This window comes from Chrysochloris asiatica, unplaced genomic scaffold (genome assembly GCF_000296735.1).
Source record: "Chrysochloris asiatica unplaced genomic scaffold, ChrAsi1.0 scaffold00078, whole genome shotgun sequence".
NCBI lineage: Eukaryota > Metazoa > Chordata > Mammalia > Afrosoricida > Chrysochloridae > Chrysochloris > Chrysochloris asiatica.
Window position 1 is genome coordinate 10,973,529 of NW_006408596.1, and position 19,063 is coordinate 10,992,591.

The 19,063-nt window shown below is 45.3% G+C and overlaps 1 protein-coding gene and 1 pseudogene across 1 annotated transcript in view; both read left to right on the forward strand.

Annotated features, from left to right (window-relative positions):
• The window catches only part of TESC (tescalcin), an 80,009-nt gene that overhangs the window by 41,281 nt on the left and 19,665 nt on the right, over positions 1-19,063 (forward strand). The window contains 1 exon segment of the mRNA XM_006878197.1: positions 6,591-6,660. Within this exon segment, the coding sequence (XP_006878259.1) occupies positions 6,591-6,660 (70 nt within the window).
• Positions 1,717-2,246, forward strand: LOC102828664 (annotated as a pseudogene).

Here is a 19,063-nt window from a genome sequence, read left to right on the forward strand (position 1 = left end):
AATGTTAATGGTTGAGCTCCTAACTGAAAAGTTGAGGGTTCAAATGCAAAAGTGGATTCTTGGAAGAAAGATGAAATTGTCTATTCCTTTAAAGATTTATCATTTTAGAAATCCTATGGAGTCGGCCCTGTTAGGGTCACTGTGAATGAGAATTGACTCAATGGCAGTGGTAAATATATACAATAATAATAATAAGTAAATTACATTTTCTGAACTCATGAGTTCTGTTAAAATGAGGAAAATATCAACTTGAGAAAAATGTGTGGGAGAGAAGGGAGAATGACTCACTGGCTAGAGTGTTGTAGTTGTTACATGTCGTCAAATTGGTTCCATCTCATAGCGACCTTGTATAGGGTTTCCTAGGAGTGTCTGGTGGATTTGAAGTGCTGACTTTTGTGGTTTGCAGTCTAGTGCTGATCATACAGCGCCACATCATATTATATGCAAATAGATAGTTTTTCGTTTTCTTTACCAATTTGGGCGCTTTCTTTTTTCTTACTTTGTTGCTCAAAGATTCCAGCACAATATTGAATAGGAGTGGTATTAAAGGTAAATTTTTTATCAAAATATTAGAACAGTGCGTACCCAAAGTGCATGTCACTCAGAAGTGTACATACAGCTCGTGAATATTCCAGAACACACCGATGTAACCTTCACGTAGATCAGCCCTTGGAAGACCCCCTGGTGTTCCATGCTACTTCCAGATCCCCACTTAGGGCAGCTACTCTCCTGATCTCTAACACAGATGACTTGTGTCTGCTTTTTCAGTTCATGCAGTGGACTCATAGAGTGTGCACCAGTTCATTTCTGGTTTCGTTCACTCGTTATTATGTCTGTGAGCCTTCCCCATGTAGGTGCAGTTACCCATGGTTCCTTTTTATGACCATGTAGTATTCCATCCTGATGTGGCGCTGTGGGTTAATGCACCAGACTGCAAAGCCATTTAAACTGCAAGGTCGGCGGTTCAACCTCACCAGTCGCTCCTCAGAAACCCTTTATAGGGTCGCTTTGGATCAGATCCGACTCGACGGCGCTTAACAACAACAACAAAAGTATTCTGTCCTGTCATTTATCTGTTCAAGCATTGATGGGCATTTGGGGACTTGGCAGTTTAGAACATCACAGTTAGTGCTACCCGCAACATCCTTGTACACGTCTTTCCGTGAGCAGAAATCTGCATTTCTCTTGGGTGCGTCCCTAGGAGTAGAATTGCTGCTCTATCTAGTACATTAATATCTTCACTGAGAGAGATAGGTGGGCAGGTAGGTGGATGGGTGGTTGCCATCAAGTTGACTCAGACTCCTGGAAATCATGAGGACACTAGAAGGAAATGTTGTCTTCTCCCACTGTATCCTCACACTTGCCAGCATGGTTGAGTCCATTGTTGGGCCAGGACATGTCACCAAAGGTCTCCATCACTTTGAATGGCCCTCCACGTCACCCAGCATCATGCCTTCCTCCAGCAGTGGACTCTGCTTATGAAGTATCCGAAGCTAGTGAGTTAAATAGTGTTCTGTTACCCTTCAGTGCCTCATCAGGGAGACAGAGAAGCCAATTAAACAGTGGGTCGAGGTCATGAACAGACACTTCACCAAAGAAAACATTCAGGTGGCCAACAAACATGTGAAGAAATGCTCACGATCGTTAGACGTTATTGATATTAAATGCCACTGTACCAATAAGAAATGGTCGAGAGGAGAGACCGTCACAGGGAAAATGGTGGATGGGAAGATGGGAGAGGAGAAGCTACAGAATCCTCAGTGAGCTGGAGCTGCTGGAGTACCTGAAGAAGAAGCAGAAAGACCTGTGAAAAGTAAGGTGTTTGTTCCAGTAATGGAGGGAAATGTTGCCATTGCAGCGCCGAGAAGCCATCAGCTGAAGAAGCTGAAGACTTCCCAATGAAGCCTACAGCAGGCTCCAAGTTTGGATTTGCCGTAGGTAGATGGCAAAGAAAGCATCGGCCATGTCCATTCAACTTGGATCAAGTAAGCCTAAAGAAACAGTTCCAACTCTTGCTCCAAAACCCCTTTCAGTAACAGTGACTTTTTAATGAAGATCAAGATAGTGAACCAGAAGAAATGCTTCCAGAAGCGAAAATGAGGATGAAGAATGTTGGAAGGGATATTCCAACATCAGCAAGACCAAACTCCTTCAACAAAGGAAAGCATGGGTTTTCTGATAACCAGAAGCTTTGGGAGCGAAATATAAGATCTTGTCTTGGAAAGGTTCGTGACCAAGACAATTAAATGATGTGGTTTATGATTGGCTGTGAGGTGGGTGTAAAGTTAGAAGGAGCAGTTTCCTATTTAAAGAATGGTGTGAGACTATCTTAGGAGCCGCTTTTTTTCCCCCTTAAAGATGGAGTGGTGCACTAATGGATGAGACTTTGAAATTTGAGATAATTTCTGTTTTAGATAGAGATTACAAGCATTTCTAAGAATTGGTGTATTTTTTTTTAGGCACAACTATTAACACATTAAGAGGGAAGCAAAAAGTTATTGTCTATCTAAACTGGTTTAAAATGCAAGCAATTACTAACTTAACTCCCTTATTATATAAATTGACTGGCTCCCAGGAACAGCCTTGTAGAAAAGGGAGTACTGTGTACTGTACTGAGAGCAAAAATGTTATTGGACTCTTGTTGAAAGTAAATATAGATAAAACACTGCTTTTTGTTCTAATGGGCATTTTGTTTTTTTGATGCTTGAAGTCATTGGATAGTTTTTGCATTGCTATCAGTAGATATGGATGCTTAGCTCTTTAGCCATTTAAAAAAAATTATTTGTGTAAATTGTTTGAATATTTGAAATTGTTCACTTCACCTTAACTGGTCATGCCTCATGCCTACCTTAAGTAGTCTTCAAAGAACAACCATTTGTTACCAAAGTAAAAATGAGTATTTTGAATGGGCTTCTCTTGGTTTCTGTTATTAACTAGTTCTAAAAGCACTTCCACCAGAACTTGAGGAAGCTGTTTCTTTTGTAATACAGATCACCACCAAAATGTTAATTTACGTAACTGCTTCAATATTTGGTTACTTTCATTTTTTGAAAGGTTTGAACACCCAAAAAAGAAAATAATAATTGTATGAATGAGAAGATGGCGCTTTCTGTGCTTTGTCAATGCATTTAAGTTACTAATTTGTGGAATCCAATTGGAATGTTGTTGTTGTTGTTGTTAAGTGCGGTCGAGTCGGTTCCGACCCATAGCGACCCTGTATAGGGTTTCCGAGGAGTGACTCACTGGTGAGCTTGAACCGCTGACCTTGCAGTTCAAATAGCTTTGCAGTCTGAGGCATTGACCCACAGTGCTACACCAGGACTCCATTTACTTAATAGAATATAAGTATTGACCAATAGCCTCTTAAAAGCACATTTTAGATATTGAAAATAGAAGGAGAGAAAATGCATCTTCAAGCATGTCAGGGAATCTCTGACCATATACTTTGTTTTGTGTGTTATTTGGGGTTTGGGGTAGTCTTTGTTTTTACTGTTTTTGTATTGTTCATAAACTTTTTCTCTTAATGTGACAGACACGTCGTTAAAAGCATCATCACAAACAAAAGAAACATAAAATACAGTGAATTTCCTTGAAAATTCCTGTAATGTTGACTGTGGAGGACGCTTCAGACTATTGTATTGGTGGTAACTGCTCACTGAGCTCTTTGACTAGGTAATAACTCTGAGAAGCAGCCTGCTTATATATAGTAATATGTTAGTATAGTCCTAATGCTTTGTTCACTTGCATTTAAATGTAGAATAAGTCCCAAGTAAAAGAGTGGAAACGTGTATAGAAGTGTTAGTTCTTACTTAAAATAACTCACTGATGTTAAGATATATGAATTTCACTTTATCTTCCTTTAATGTAAGCAAACTTTCCAATATTGTTCATTTTCCTGCTTATGTTAAGATAGTAACTATCCCTCTTTTGCATATGATTTTCTTGACCCAAATGAATTATTAAGCTAAGGTCAAGATGGAAGAGAGAAATGACTGAAATGAATGTCTTTACTGAAAATACCAGTAAATTGTCAAACTCAAAAAAATTACATGGTTGATACTCACCCATTTCACAGGGTAGCATATGATCAAGAGCCAAATGATACAGAAGGAAGAAGTCCAAGGTGCAATGAAGCCATTGGCAAAGAACAAAGTTCCGGGAATTGATGGAATACAAATTGAAATCTTTCAACAAACTGACGCAGCACTAGAGGCACTCACTCATCTATGCCAAGAAATTGGGAAGACAACTACCTGGCCAACTGACTGGAAGAGATCCATATTTGTGCTCATTCCAAAGAGAGGTGAACAGCATTCGTAGCAAAGTTAAAAACACAAACCAAAAATGAAACAGAAAACAGTAAATGCTGGCAAGGGTGTGGAGTGACTGGGCCCCACTTACCCTGCTGGTTGGTGGGTCTGTAAAACGGTGCAAACACTGTTAATGACGCTATCTCCAGAAGTTGAAAGTAGAAATACTGGTACAATCCCGCAATGGAATATGATGCAACATTGAAGAATAATGGTGAATCTGTAAAACACATCACAACGTGGATGAATCTGCAGAACATGAAGCTGGGTGAAATTACTCCATCCCCAAAGAACAAATACTGTATGAGACCACTGTTGTAAAAAGTTAAGAAAAGATTTTCTTGCTAAATGAAACATTTTTTTTATGGTTACAGGAGTCCTGCTATGGCACTGTAGGATAAGCACTGGACTGCAGGGTCCGTTTGAACTGAAACGTCAGTGCTTCAAACCCACCGTCCACTCACTGGAAACCCTATACAGGGTTGCTATGAGAACAGACTTGACAACACTTAATAGCAACAATGTAGCAAGAGTTGTCTCCTGGTAGCCCTGAAGGATGAGTATTGGACTGCTAACCAGAAAATCAGCAGTTCAAACCCACCAACCGGGTTGCTGTGAGTCAGAACCAACTCGATGGCGCTTAACAACAAATAACAAGTGTTGGGCTGCTAACCACAAGGTTGGCGGTTCAGGTCCACCAGCTGCTCACAGGAGAAAGACGTGGCAGTCTGCCCCTGTAAAGATGGATTGCCTTGGAAACCCTCTCGGGCCAGTTCTGCTTGGAAACCCTACAGGGCCAGCGTGAGTTGGAATCCACGGAATGGCAGTGGATGGAATAGCAAGGGAAACACAGCTGCCGCTGGGCTGGGAAATGCTGAGGGAGTTGGCAAGTCCAGTGGCTGGTTTTGAGCATTTGTCTAAACTGGCTGTCATCTCCGAGAATCAGATGTAGACATCTTGAGCACCAGGACAAATGGGCAGTGTTGATAGCAGCTAAGGGCCAGCTTTGGTAGTCTCATGGACTTAGGACCAAGGGTCAAGTCTCAGCAGTATCACCTCCCTATGTGCCCTTTTTAAATTTTTTAAAAGTTTTTATTGTGAATAAGAGAAAGTTTACAGGGCAGATCATTTGTTTTATATTTCACAAATCATACTTTGTTTCATTCCAGTGATTATAATCCCCTCCATGTACCATCAGTTAACAGTGTTTCTATTCATTTTAACTGTTTTTTTGTTTGTTTTAAGCACTCAGGCATATATATATACATATATATATATATATATATATATATATATATATATATATATATATATATATATATATTAATTTAAACCACCAAAGGGCACATTCTGCAAGCCTACCTCCTGGCCAGCTCTCAGTCCCTCTCTTCCCATGAATCTAGAGTCCTCAGCTATTCCCTCTCTCCTTGTCCCCATCTCTGCCTCCATCTCTGGTGTCCCTGCTTCTCTACTCATGCTCTTCTCCCTTGATGGTCCCAGGATCCTCTGTTACACAGAGCTGTTTTGAGGATGGAGGAAGAAGATACATAGAAGTGTTGAGTATACTGCTTATGATACACGTTCATGTGTGGTTGTAACCCTTATAAAACCTGGAGCCCACACAGTCTGGTCTTGAAGTGGCCCTGGAAGAAACAGTCCCCAGCCATCAACATTAGAAACAGATTCCTGCACCTCGATTCTCTAAGCCTCACAGGGCACTCTGATACATAATCTGTAGCAACTGTGATTGAACTTCCAATCTTTTCCTTCACTTCCTCACTCTCTGGACGTTCCTTCCCCAGATCTCCCACATCATTCCCCACCCCAGCGCCCACCACGTCTCTCCCCTTCTTTTTTTGCCCTTCTCTCAGTAGGTGACTATGAAAAACCTTTTCCTGCACTGCAGATATCTCCATCTTTATAACGGGATGAGAGCTGGGAAAGTCACACAAGAGATAGAAGATGACCCGTAGTGGGCACAGGCAGGAGAAAGGTGAAGAGATGCAGGCTGCCTCACATTTGCCCCGTCTCCACAGCTGCCTTTATTAGTAATAGTTGAGCTACTGCCAAAGGAGTCGGGAATAATTACTCAGAAGTGATGGGAAACCCTTTTGCTTTTTCACTCAGAGCTCCATCGTGCTGTCGTGGGTGATGCCGCGGGAATGATTGAAACAGTGGGGTTGAGGATTTATGGTAGGAAGGAAGGGATGGCAGAAGGACTCCTAAGGTCTCTCTCTGTGATAGCCTCAAGTTTATGTTCTTCTTTCTTCTATTTCTCAGTTTCATCAGACCAGATTGAGCAACTTCATCGGAGGTTTAAGCAGCTGAGCGGGGACCAGCCCACCATTCGGTAAGATCAGTTACTTGGTTACCACTTGGAGGAGCCGAGACCCTTGGGGATTCCTCTGGTCCTGAGGGTGGGATCCGAGCCCTAAGGAAGCCATGGCTTAATGCTTGATCGACCCAAGGTCGATAGTTCGAACCCACGAGCTGCTCCATGAGACAAAACAAGGCTCTGGAACAATTCCTTGGAAACCCTGTGGAGCAGTTGTGTTCTGTTGTGTAGGGTCACAATGAGTTCAGATCGATTCAGTGGCAGTGAGTCTGGTTTGGACCTTGTAAAGCCAGGGACTCGGGAAGAACCTTGGGTGGCCTCTTTTTCTGAGGTAAACCTGTAGTTTTATGTCGGTCCTGTTCCTTTTTTAAACACTTAATGTTTTTGGAGCAATTTTAGGCTTTCAGGAGAATGGACAGAAAGTATAAAGAATACCATGTACCCCTGCCTGCCCTCTGAGACTCCCCCAGTTATTAATATCTCTCAGCAGTGGGGACATTGGTATCATTGAAAAGCCCATAAACTAAGCCAAAACCAAACCCACTACCAGGAAGCCAAGTCGAATGCGTAGTGATCCTGTAGGACAGAGTAGGATTGCTCCTCGAGTTCCCAAGACTATAAATCCTATGGGAGCAGACAGCCTCCCCGGGCTCCTGTGGGTTTGAACTGCCAACTTTGCGGTTAGCAGTTCAACGATTAACTACTAAGCCACGAGGGCATCTTTGAGAAGCCAGTATCAGTACGTTATTACTAGCTCACTCCCACTGTTCACACTAGGTTGTGTTGTCTGGTTTGCTGGGCTCTGAGAGTTGCGTCAGATGCATGTGCAGTTTTATGTGTTTGCACAGCTTCTGACATGCATAATGGCATGTGTCCATCACAACAGTGTCATACAGAACAGTGTCACTGTCCTGAAATGCCCTGGGCGCCACCTGATCATCCTGTTTTCCCTCCTGTGCCCCGGTCCCCCTACGTCCACTCCTGGTGTTGGTGTCTCCATCGTTTGGCCTTGTCCAGACCATCACCACATACAGTCTTTTTCAGAGCGATGTCTGCATTTCAGCAGATGTGTTCCACCTTTTTTTGTCTCTTGTTGTGGTTTGATGGTGTATTTGTTTTGATCACTGAATCATATTCCATTGTGTAGCCATGCCACAGTTTGTTTACCATTTGCCGATTGGAGGACATCTTGGTTGCTTTTAGTTTGGGGCAATTATTGTTGCTTTTGTTAAGTGCTGTCGAGTGGATTTCAACTCATAGCAACCTTGTGTAGGGTTTCCGAGGAGCGACTGGTGAATTTGAACCACCTTGTGGGTCGAGTGCATGGAACTGCTATAAATACTCATGTACAGGTTTTTGTGTGAACATAGCCACATGAAACCACGTAGCCCCCAGAGAAATTGCTGGATTTGTAATCTGTAGACGAGCTGAAGCTGTTTACCTTGGAGTTGATTCAGCATCCTGTGGAGCTCAGTTCTTCTCTGTCACACATGAGGTCAAGACGAGGAGGAATCTTAGCTGTAATCTTTACAAAAGGCTATCTCCAGGCCTTTCAGATGTGGGCTGCTGGGTAGGTTTGAACCAGCAGCCTTTAGATTTGTAGGTGAGCAGAAACCATTTCAACCACCCAGGAACCTTTTTGTAACCTTTTCTTCTGGTTCCTTCTGAACAAGATGTTCTCACGTAGGAGGAAAAGGGCTACATCTGTTTCTATGAGAAAATTATAGTTGGAGGAAAAAGAAAGGGGGAGAAAGAAGGAAGAGCTAGTTCTTCAAATGGAATGTGCTCCTAGCCTCTAGGCTTGGCATCCCAGGCACGTTTTGAATGCCTGCTCAGTGCCGGGCCCATGCCCACAGCAGGGCACACAAGGCTGAATCAGCTGGCGTTCGGTGCGGCTGGACTCAGGGACCGGATGTTACCACCAGTCTCCATGTGCCGACTCTGAGTTCTCCAGTTTAGTCCCAGCCCCAGGAAAGATGGGAGGTGGTCTGCAGCCTCCAGTTTTTGCTGGGTAATCTTTCAGAAGCTGTGTAGGTTACCTTTTCACAAGGTAGGATCCTTAGAGCTATAGTCCTCTGTGTAGGATCTGTGATGCTGTGTGAGTCTAGTTTAGAACTAGACTTCTGGAAGGTTCTGGTCAGTAAGTGGCTTATTGCCAGCTGGCGAGTAGCACACACTTGTTGATTTCCCTTTGCATATAAAAGTCAGGTTTACACTAGACTTGTTAAGTTGTTAAGTGCTGTGGAGTCCATTGTGACTCATAACAACCCTGTATTGGGTTTACAAGGAGCAGCTGGTGAGCTTGAACCATCGACCTTGCAGTTCAAACGACTTTGCAGTCTGAAGCATTAGCTCACAGCGCCACACCAGGACTCCATTTACACTAGACTAGCATGGTGAAAATGTTTGAAGTGTTTGGAGAGTTACAGAGAATACAGAAATACAAGGTGTTAGAAAAACGAAGGCCATTGATTTGCTCGATGCAGGTTTGCCATAAGCCTTGAGTTTGTAAAATAAAATAAAATAAAAAACTTCGAGATGTGTGAGGTACCAGAAGTGAAGGGCAGTAAAACAGGGTATATTTAACCCTTGAACTTCAGGGAAGCAGAGACAGAACCCCAGATTTGGAGGCAGACTGTATCAGAACCAACTGTGTACCGCTGTGCAACTTTGGACCTCTGGCTGTGTTGCTCTGAGCCTGATTCTGCTTCTGTAAAGTGGGTGTGTTTGGCCTCTCCCACGGGCGGTGGGACCACGGGCTCAGGTGGGTGGTGGTCCCTCCTGCGGTGATTCTGTAGAAGGAGGAGCTGGGCTTGGGCTCGGTTCTGTTCTGGTGACACCAGCTCCCGGTCCGCGAAGGCTGCCACCCGAACTGCATCTGGGCAGTATTTGGGCTGCATTTTCCAGGTGATGGAGGTTGCCTTCAAGAGACAGCTAATGGGCCAGACGTTGGGCTCAGGTGGGTCTGAGTCCATGCTGTTGTTTGTGTGAGTTGTCGTCAAGCTGATCCCAGCTCACAGTAACCCCACACACGCAACAAAATGTGGGCCAGTCGTCCACCATCCCCCTGATCTGCTGTGGATTGAGCAATGCGCCATTCTGATCCATAAGGCTTTAACTGGCTAACTTTTGGATGAAGATGGCCAGGCCTTTCTTCCTAGTCTTTCTTAGTCTGGTAGCCCCACTGAAATCTGTTGCGCCTCTACTGACAGATGGGTGGTTTCTGTGCACAAGGTGCCTTGGCCGGGAGTTGAACCCGGGTCTACTTGCCATGGTCCGTGGGAGTCCTGGACCGTCTGTGAGGTGGTCCTATAAGCAGTCTGAGTGTAAACTAAGTGAGGGTTGTTGTTTTTGCCGTCCCACCCCGGTTTGGCCCCTGTCCTCCTGCCCCGCCCTCCCTCCCTTCCCCTTGTCCTGAATGTGTCTGATTGGCTGTGACAAGGACTCAGGAAGCAGCCCTGTTCCCCATTACAGTGCCCCCCAGAACCTTGAGGTCACAGCCATGATCTTCAGCTGGGGCTGACAAAAGAACGCTGCTTTGCTGAGGTCTGAATTTGACAATATCTCCTCTAAGACAGCTCTTCTGCTGTTGGACCCCTAGAACCACCTCCTGAATGTACCCCCACCCGACACTTCAGGCCCCGAATTGTATCCGTGTCCTCCTCTGCCTTCACTGCTCATCTGTCCGTTTGTCATACTGTGGAGGATTGTGTGACGCTGGAAGCTGTCACCAGCATTTTAAATACCAGCAGGGTCACCCATGGTGGACAGGTTTCAAGATCTTCCAGAGTAAGACTGGGCAGAAGGAGAGACGGATCACTTTTGAAAGGTTAGTGTCTGATAACCCTAGGAAAAGCAGCAGAATGTTGTCAGATGGAGAGCTGGAAGGCGAGCCCCTCAAGTTAGAAGACACTTAAAAATATACCTGGAGAAGAACTGCTTCCTCAAAATAGAGTTGACCTTAAATTAATAACGAAGATAGAGCAAAGCTTTCAGGACCTTTGTTTGCTGATGGAGCACAATTTAAAATGAGAATAAACAGCTACAAACATCCATTAAAATGAAAGATCAATACCGTAGGCATTCGTGAGCTGAAATGGACTGGTGGTATTGGTTGGTTTGAATCTGACAGTCGTTTGGTTTATTTTGCCACGAATGGCAAATTGAAGAGGAATGGTGTCACATTTGTTGTCAAAAAAAGCATCTCAAGACCTTTCTTGAAGTACTGTGCTGTCTGTGATAGGATAATGCTGTCCACAGTAGCAGAAGAGAGGACGACCCCTCCAATGAGATGGATTAGCACAGTGACAGCGACAATGAACTGAAACATACACGGTTGGGAGGCATACGACCCGGCAGCTTTTGTGCTGTTGTGCTCTAAGTCACAGCCAGCTCGATAACACAACAACAATCTTCTGTCTCCCTCTTTTTCCCTGGACCAGCAGTCCCTCAAGCACAGAAACCGAGTTCGCTCCTTTCTCGCGGGCCCATGTACTGAGTCATCCGGGGGCTTGCAGCATAGCTGATCCTCTGGGAATGAATCCTCTAGTGAATGAAAGAGAGACATGGGGAGTGTGGTGATGGTAACGACTAGGACACTGTTTATAAACCACAGCACACATGTAACCTGTCCTTACTAATCGTCCTTTCTTCAGAGTGTTGTGTACTGGGGGTGCCGTAGTTCTCTAGAGCTGCTATAACAGAAATACCACATGGGGGAGGGGGGCTTTCACAAACAGAAGTGTGGTCTCTCACAGCTGATGAGGCTAGACTTCCAAAGTCTGAGCGCCCGCTCTGGAGAAAGGGTCTTGGCTCCCTTCAGCATTCCTTGAAGATCTCCTTGCAACTTGGCTTCCTCAGTCTTCCTCTGAATCTCGGCGCTTCCCAGTGCAGGGGCCCCAGATGCAAAGGACACCCTCCACTCCTGGCTCTTGTCTCTTGGTGGCTGTGTGTCACTGTGAGCTCTGCCCACTTCCCTCTCCTTTTATATCTTAAAAGAGATTGATTCAAGATCCAGTCTGATCCTGTAGATTGCATCCTGCCTCACGAACATTGTAGAAGTGACAGTTTATAAGACATGGGATAATTACATCAGATCAGGGCTCAGCACATCATATTAGAGCTCATCACGGGGAGTTCGCTGCCAAGCCACTGAGAATCCAAGCCCAAGGAACTTGACATAGAACTTGATCCCATCACCCAAGCCAGACCTGACCATCTGCTTCTGCAGCCCCTGTGAAGAGAGCGCAGAAGTTCTTCTCCGCACACATGGGACGGCCATGGTTTGGTTTGGGCTTGAGCATGATGCGACAGCTCACAGAGCCTGCAGGAAGGAGGTGACTGACCACAGCCTCTTTTGCAAACAGGCCTGCAGGAAGGGCCTCTGTCCAGCCCCCCGGAACCACTTTGTCTAATCTTCAACTCTTGAAGGCCTAGAGGAGGGTGAACTGGCAGCTTTTGTGGTCCTTCTTGTCTCTAATGCCATATCCATCCTGCCTGTGTGGCCCCAGCCCAGGCCATCAACCTCTCTGATACCCAGGCTGCCCAAGGATCCCCTCCCCTGAGCTCTGCTGGGTTTTCCATGTATTAAAAAGATTAATTTCTCCATCAGAAGGTTTTTCAAGAAAGCTGGCTCAGCTGGGCAGCCAGGCAAGAAAAGAAAGAGAAATAAAAGGCATTCAAATTAGTAAGGAAGAAGTAAAATTAACCCTATTTGCATATGATACGATCCTCTACATAGACAATCCAAGAAACTCTGTAAAAACACTTCTGTAACAAAATTAAAAATTCAACAGAGCGGCAGGGTACAAGATCAACATTCAAAAATCTATCAAATCCTTGACACCAACAAACAGAATTCAGAAACTGAGATAAGGAAAACAGTATCATATGTGTCAGTGCTGTTCTCTTAGTGGTGGCTCTGTAGGATAAACACTGCACTGCCAACCACAAGGTCGGCAGTTTGAGCCCACTAGCCACCTCTCGGGAGAAACATGAGACTTTCTGTTCCCGCAAAGATTTACAGACTTCCAACATTGTGGGTTAATATCCTTGACCGCAAGGTCAGCAGTTCAAGCACACCAGCTGCTCTTCTGAAACCTTATATCGGATCTCTATGAGTCAGAACCAACTCGACGACACTTAACCACCACCACCACCACCAAAAAGGTAAAGTGCTTTGGAATTAACTTAACTAGAAACACAAAAGACATATAAAGAAAGCTACAAAACACTGGTACCAGAAACTACAAAACCCAGATACATGAAGAACAAACCATGCTCCTGGAGTTAGCATTGTGGAAAAGGTCAATACAACCCAAAGTGACCTATAGATACAGTGCAGTCCCAGTCCATGTATAATGCAATTCCGTCTTTAAGCATGTGGAAAAGCCAATCTCTAACTGTATTTGGAAAGCAAAGAGACCCCAGATAACCAAAGCACTAGTGAAGAGAAACCACCTGGCATTGCGCTGGTAAAATGAGAGACACATAGACCAGTGGAACAGTATTGAGCCTGGAAATAAATCATCCATTTATGGACAGCTGGTCTTCAACAAAGATGGGAAACCTATTAAATGAGGAAAAGACAGTCTCTGTAATAAATGGCTTGGGCAAAACTGGATATTCATTTGCATAAAGTGAAACAAGATACGTCTCTCAAACCATACATAAAAACGAACCAAAGATTTGGATCAAAGATCTAAATGTAGAATCTTAAACTTATTAAGATCATCAAAGAAGAAATGGGGGCAACCTTTGGGGCCATAATTTCCAGCATGAAAAGATGTTCAAACGTAAATGAAAAGGTACAAACAGAAGATAAAGCAGAGAACTTGTTTGCTGAATGCCATCAAGTCAATTCTCATTCATAGCAACCCTGTGGTTCCAAGGACCAGCTGGTGGGTTTGAACCACTGACCTAACGGTTAGCATTCCAGTGCTTATTCTTCAGCGTCACACCAGGATTCCAAACTACACACCTAGGACTCTCTAAAAATGAAATACTTAGGCACATCAAGAGTTCCCCCCAAAAAAGGGGGAAAAAAAGAACCTATAGACTAAGGAGTCATCTAAACAATTTATAGAAAATGTCAACACCCCAAAACAAAGACAAATAAAAAATGGGCAGAGAACCCGGAAAAGACACTTAACCAAGGAAGACATTTAGGTGGCCAAGAAACACAGGAAGAAGTGTTCTTGGTCATTACCATTGTTGTTATTGGGTGCTGTCCAGATGGGGATGACTCACAGGGACCATGCGCATGGTAGACTGAAACACTGCCTGGTCCTGCACCATCCCCACAACTGTTAGGTCTGAGCCATTGTTGCAGCCGCTGTGTCAATCCATCTAGTTGGGGTCTTCCTCTTGTTTCAGTGACTGTCCACTTTATCAAGCACGATGCCCTCGGCAGACGGACCCCGCCCCTGCCAACAGCAGGTTAAAGTACATGAGATGAAATCTACCACCCTTGATTCAAAAGAGCGCTCTGACTGTACTTATTTCAAGACGTATCTGTTTGTTCTCCGGGCAGTCCATCATACCTGCAATATTCTTTACCAACACCATAACTCAAATGCAGCCATTCTTCTCTGGTCTTCCTTATTCATGGTCCAGCTTTCACATGCATATGAGGAGATTGAAAATACCATAGCTCAGGTTCTCAAAGTGACATCTTTGGTCTTTTAACATTGTAAAGAGGTCTTTTGCCGCAGTTTTGCTGCCTACAATACATAGTTTGATTTCTTGACTGCTGCTTCCATGAGCATTGATTATTTTGTTGTTGTTGTTGTTATGTGCCATGGAGTCAGTTCTGACTCTTAGTGTCCCTGCACAGGGTTTCTGAGGCTGTGAATCTTTACTGGAGCAGAAAGCGTCGTCTTTTCTCCCACGGAGCCGCTGGTAGTTTCAAACTGCTGACCTTGAGATTAGCCATCCGACTTGTAACCAGTACGCTCCCAGAGCTCCTTGAGCATTGATTATAGGTTGAAGTAAAATGAGATCCTCAGCAATTTCAGGTTTTTTCATTTGTCCTGACATTGATTATTGGCCCCGTGTTAAGTTATTTTGTTTTCATTAGCTGTTATTATTAGTTGCCATCGAGTTGGTTCTGACTCAGTGACCCAATGTACAATAGAGCGACACATGCCCAATCCTGTGCCATCTTCACAGTTGTTGTCATAGTAACACATTGCTGCTGCCACTATGTTATTCTATCTCTCTGGGGGTCTTCCTCTTTTTTGCTGACCCTCCACTTTATTCCGCATGGTGTCCTTCTCCAGGGACTTAATTAACCAGTGGTAGTGGGACACCGTCAAGTGTGTTCCTACTCATAGCAACCTTGTTTAGGATTGCCGAGGCAGTCAGTCTTTATAGGAGCTGAAAGCTTCATCTTTCTCCCTCAGAGTGGCTGGTAGTTTCCAGTTGCTGACCTTGTGGTTAGCAGCCAACTTGTAACCCACTTCACTACCAGATCTCCTTCATTAACTACTGTTGTTGTTGTTAAGTGCTGTTGAGTCAGTTTTGACTCATAGAGATCCTGTGTAGGGTTTCCACATAGTGGCTGGTAGGTTTGAACCACCAACCTTGAGATTAGCAGTCTAGTGCTTTTCCTACAGTGCCATACCCTGACCCCCCAAAACACATTAATTTGGCTGGAGGAAACGGCAGCCCATAATAAGGGTTTCATAATAAGGTGCCACTAAAAAGAAGGAGTCCTGGTGTGGCACTGTGGGTTAATACGCCAGACAGCAAAGCTGTTTGAACTGCAAGGACAATGGTTCAAGCTCACCAGCTGCTCCTCGGTAAACCCTATACAGGGTTGCTATGGGTCGGACCCAACTCGACGGCACATAACAACAACAACAAAAATAAGGAAACTCAGAAAAGTGTGCCAAAGTGCAGATAGCAAAGGTAAACCCATTCGAAGTCATGCATTATGAGAAATAACGAACACTAATTTGTAGTTGGAAGGAGCTCTGATAGCGTCGTTGGTTACAAATCGGGCTGCAAACCTCAAGGTCGGCAGTTCGAAACTACCAGCTGTTCCGCGGGAGAAAGATGAGGCTTTCTGCTCCCATAAAGATTTACAGCCTCGGAAACCCTGGGCAGGGTCACTATGGGTTGGAACATAACAACAACAGCAGCAATGTGTAGTTGGAAACATCGGTACATAGACAAGATGAATGGGTATGAGTAGGTACAAGGGACTACACTCATGACTGTATATATAGGTTTGGTATATGACATTTCTACAAATGTCTGCATATCTGTGTGTGCTGTAAATATATCCATGTTTATAATGGAGTTCTGGAGTGGCGCTGTGGGATAAGCACTCAACCGCACGGTCGGTTTGAACCTCTTGTTCGGTGGTTCAGACCCACCAGCCGGTCCTCAGAAGCTCTATACAGGGTTGCTATGAGTCAGAACCAACTGATTAGTCCAAGGACCAAACGAACTATGTGAATTTCAGTCTCCAGGACTACTTCTGAGATCGGGAGCACTAGATGGTGGCCGGTCCCCACTGCTGCTAACTCTGAAAGGGGGGGGGGGATCACAATAGGGGCCATGCTGCCTTGTCCTGTGTTGTCCCATCACACTGCTGTGATATGCAGGGGGATCACTGGCCGGTTTTCCTCATAGCGACCCCATAGGACAGACAGGTTAGAACTTCCCCTAGGATTTCCCAAGTGTAGTGGTTACAAACCAGGCTGCTAACCTCAAGGTCGGCAGTTCGAAACTACCAGCTGTTCTGCAGGAGAAAGGTGAGGCTTTCTGCTCCCGTAAAGATTTGCAGCCTCAGAAACCCTGTACAGGGTCGCTGTGAGTCAGAACCGACTCCACGGTACTTAGCAACAATCTTTATGGAAGTAGATTACCACATCTTTCTCCCATCACTGGTGGGTTTGAACTGCTGACCCTTCAGTTAGCAGCTGGGTACTTAACCGCTGTGCCACCAGAGCGCCTAACAAAGAAAATAAATATAAAAAGCCCACTGCTGTTGAGTTGATTCCACCTCCTAGTCCCCCTAGGGACAGAGTGTAATTGTTCCATAGGGTTTCCAAGGCGGTCGTTGTTCTGGAACTAGATGGCCACTTGTTCTCCCTGGGATTGGCTGGTGGGTTTGAACCATTGATCTTTTTCTAGCAGCCGACCAGTTATCCGTGTAGGGTTTCCGAGGCTGTAAATCTTTACGGGAGCGGAAAGCCTCATCTTTCTCTTGGGGAAGGGCTGGTAGTTTCAAACTGCTGACCTTGTGGTTCGCAGCCTGACTTGTAATCACTATGCTCCCAGAGCACCTTAGTTACCTGCCGTGTAGCTAAATTGAATCTAGCTGTTAAATAGCCTACAAGATTAGAACTGACTGAAATTGTTTTCAGCTTTGTCTGTCCCACCATCCTACGTGTGTTTGGTCAGGTCCACTTCGTTTAAGAAAAGGTCTAAGGTTTTCACAGCTGACGTTTCAGGGCCCCTATCTGCCAGGGTACCTGACAAGGCCCGGGACTGGCCTTCTGTTTCACGTTTTTATTCAGAGTGTCGTGTTCCTTATCTTGAAGTAGGCTCCTATGTTATGTAAGATTCAAGCACGTGCACCCATCCCAACCACAGAGCACCAAGTTCTGCGGCCCTTTGGCGAGTTGATAGAGTGCAGAATGTTCACTTAGCTCCTTTATTGAACACGTGCTGCAGAGCCGTTGTTCCTATCCTCACGAGCCTGCCTTCCGGCAGGGGATACATTCCATACTCAGACAGATGAGGGTGGTGGCAGAATGTTTACCTTCGATGCACGTGACCGGTGCCCCTGGTACTCAGCCACTACAGCTGTCGATGGAGGCTCATGTGTTGCTGTGATGTGGACCAGGTTTCAGCACATCTCGCAGTCACTATGATGGGGAAGGAAGACAGGCCTGGTCATGGGTTTCTGAAAACCAGCTAGTGAAACCCCTGGTATGACAGCATTCTGTTTTGTTCTTGGTTCATGGGGTCACCAACTGGACAGCAGCAGCACTCGTCGACAGTGAAGAACCTGCAGTAATGGTTTGTTGCACTTGGTTTCTTTTGTTGGGCTCCTCGACTAGTGAAGGTCTTAAACAGGAACTTTCTACTTCCTGATTGTGCTCTGGCCAGCTTCCCACAGGGGAGAAGCCATCATGGAACATTATGGGACACTTCCTTTATTACTGATTGGCCACGAGGAAATCTGATTAGATAGCGCCGGATCACAAATGTGATTTTAGCCTTGGCAAGCCATCCAGTGTAAGTAATTCCTCCAATAAAGGCAGCCACAGGCGTACACGGAGGGTGAAAAGGACATGGTGTTCCTTGTGGAATGCCATCAATGTGTGCAGGACTCCATTCTGATTGGAAAACAATGGGGTTCCTACACAGATAGCTCCAGATCTTGTTTGCTTTTGTCAGCAAAGGTTACCTTGGCTTTGTTCTGTTGGAAGTTGGCACAGGATCACGCGCCTCGTTGGGAACCCCCGCTGAGGGCTAGCGTGTGCCAGGCACTGGACACGTTGCGTGCCTGCGCTGTCTCAAGAATCTCCTGAGGCTCAGGCTATAGTCTCCCCGTTTTACAGATTAAGAAACAGAGGCTCAACGGGCTAAGGCCCCACAGCAGGGCTGGGCTTTGAATAAGAGCTTGTTGACTGCAGAGTCCCGAGCTACCGCCCACACACCGCTCTTCTCCAGTTTTGAACACCTCCCCGTCACTTTGCTTTTAATCTGTCAGATTGTGACAAGTTGACAGTTTCCTACAAGTATCCACGGCAGTAAAAAGCGGAGGCCCTGCCTAGCTTGTTGGGCTGTTCCTCTGCTGTCAGCGGGGTTAACGAGCAAGCGAGAGGGGCCTGGCTTTCAAGCATCAGCTAGGAGGATGCTCCATGATTTAAAAAGATAAACCTGCAGTAGCTTGTAAACTGCTCTGAAGCTGCCAGTGCGAGGAGGCGGAGGAGGAGGAGGTGAGGAGGTGGCTGGGGCTCCCAAGATCCCCTGAGGAGGTGGGAGTGCTTGGTAGATGTGAGGACAGCCATGGAGGAGTTGGCTTGGTGTGAAAGTATTTAAGAGGTGTCACTGAAGCGGGCAGACGCTTGTGAATGTCATAGTTTTATTAGTGGGCATCTGTGCATCATATTTACAGAGATTCTTTTCCCAGGATGTTGCAGACTGAGGCAGTCCTTGTGTGGGATCAGTGGTGGCTTAGAGCAGTGGTGCCTTACTGTCCACTCAGGTTCAATTCCTGGCCAGCATGTCAGGGGAGGCTGAACAAGTTTCAACAGAGCTTCCAGACTAAGACTAGGAAGAAAGGCCTGGAGAGCTAGTGGTGGTGGTAGTGTGCAGTGGAGTCAGTTCTGACTCACAGAGACCCTGTCGAGAGTTTCCAAGGCTGTAAATCTGTATGAGAGCAGAAAGCTTCAAC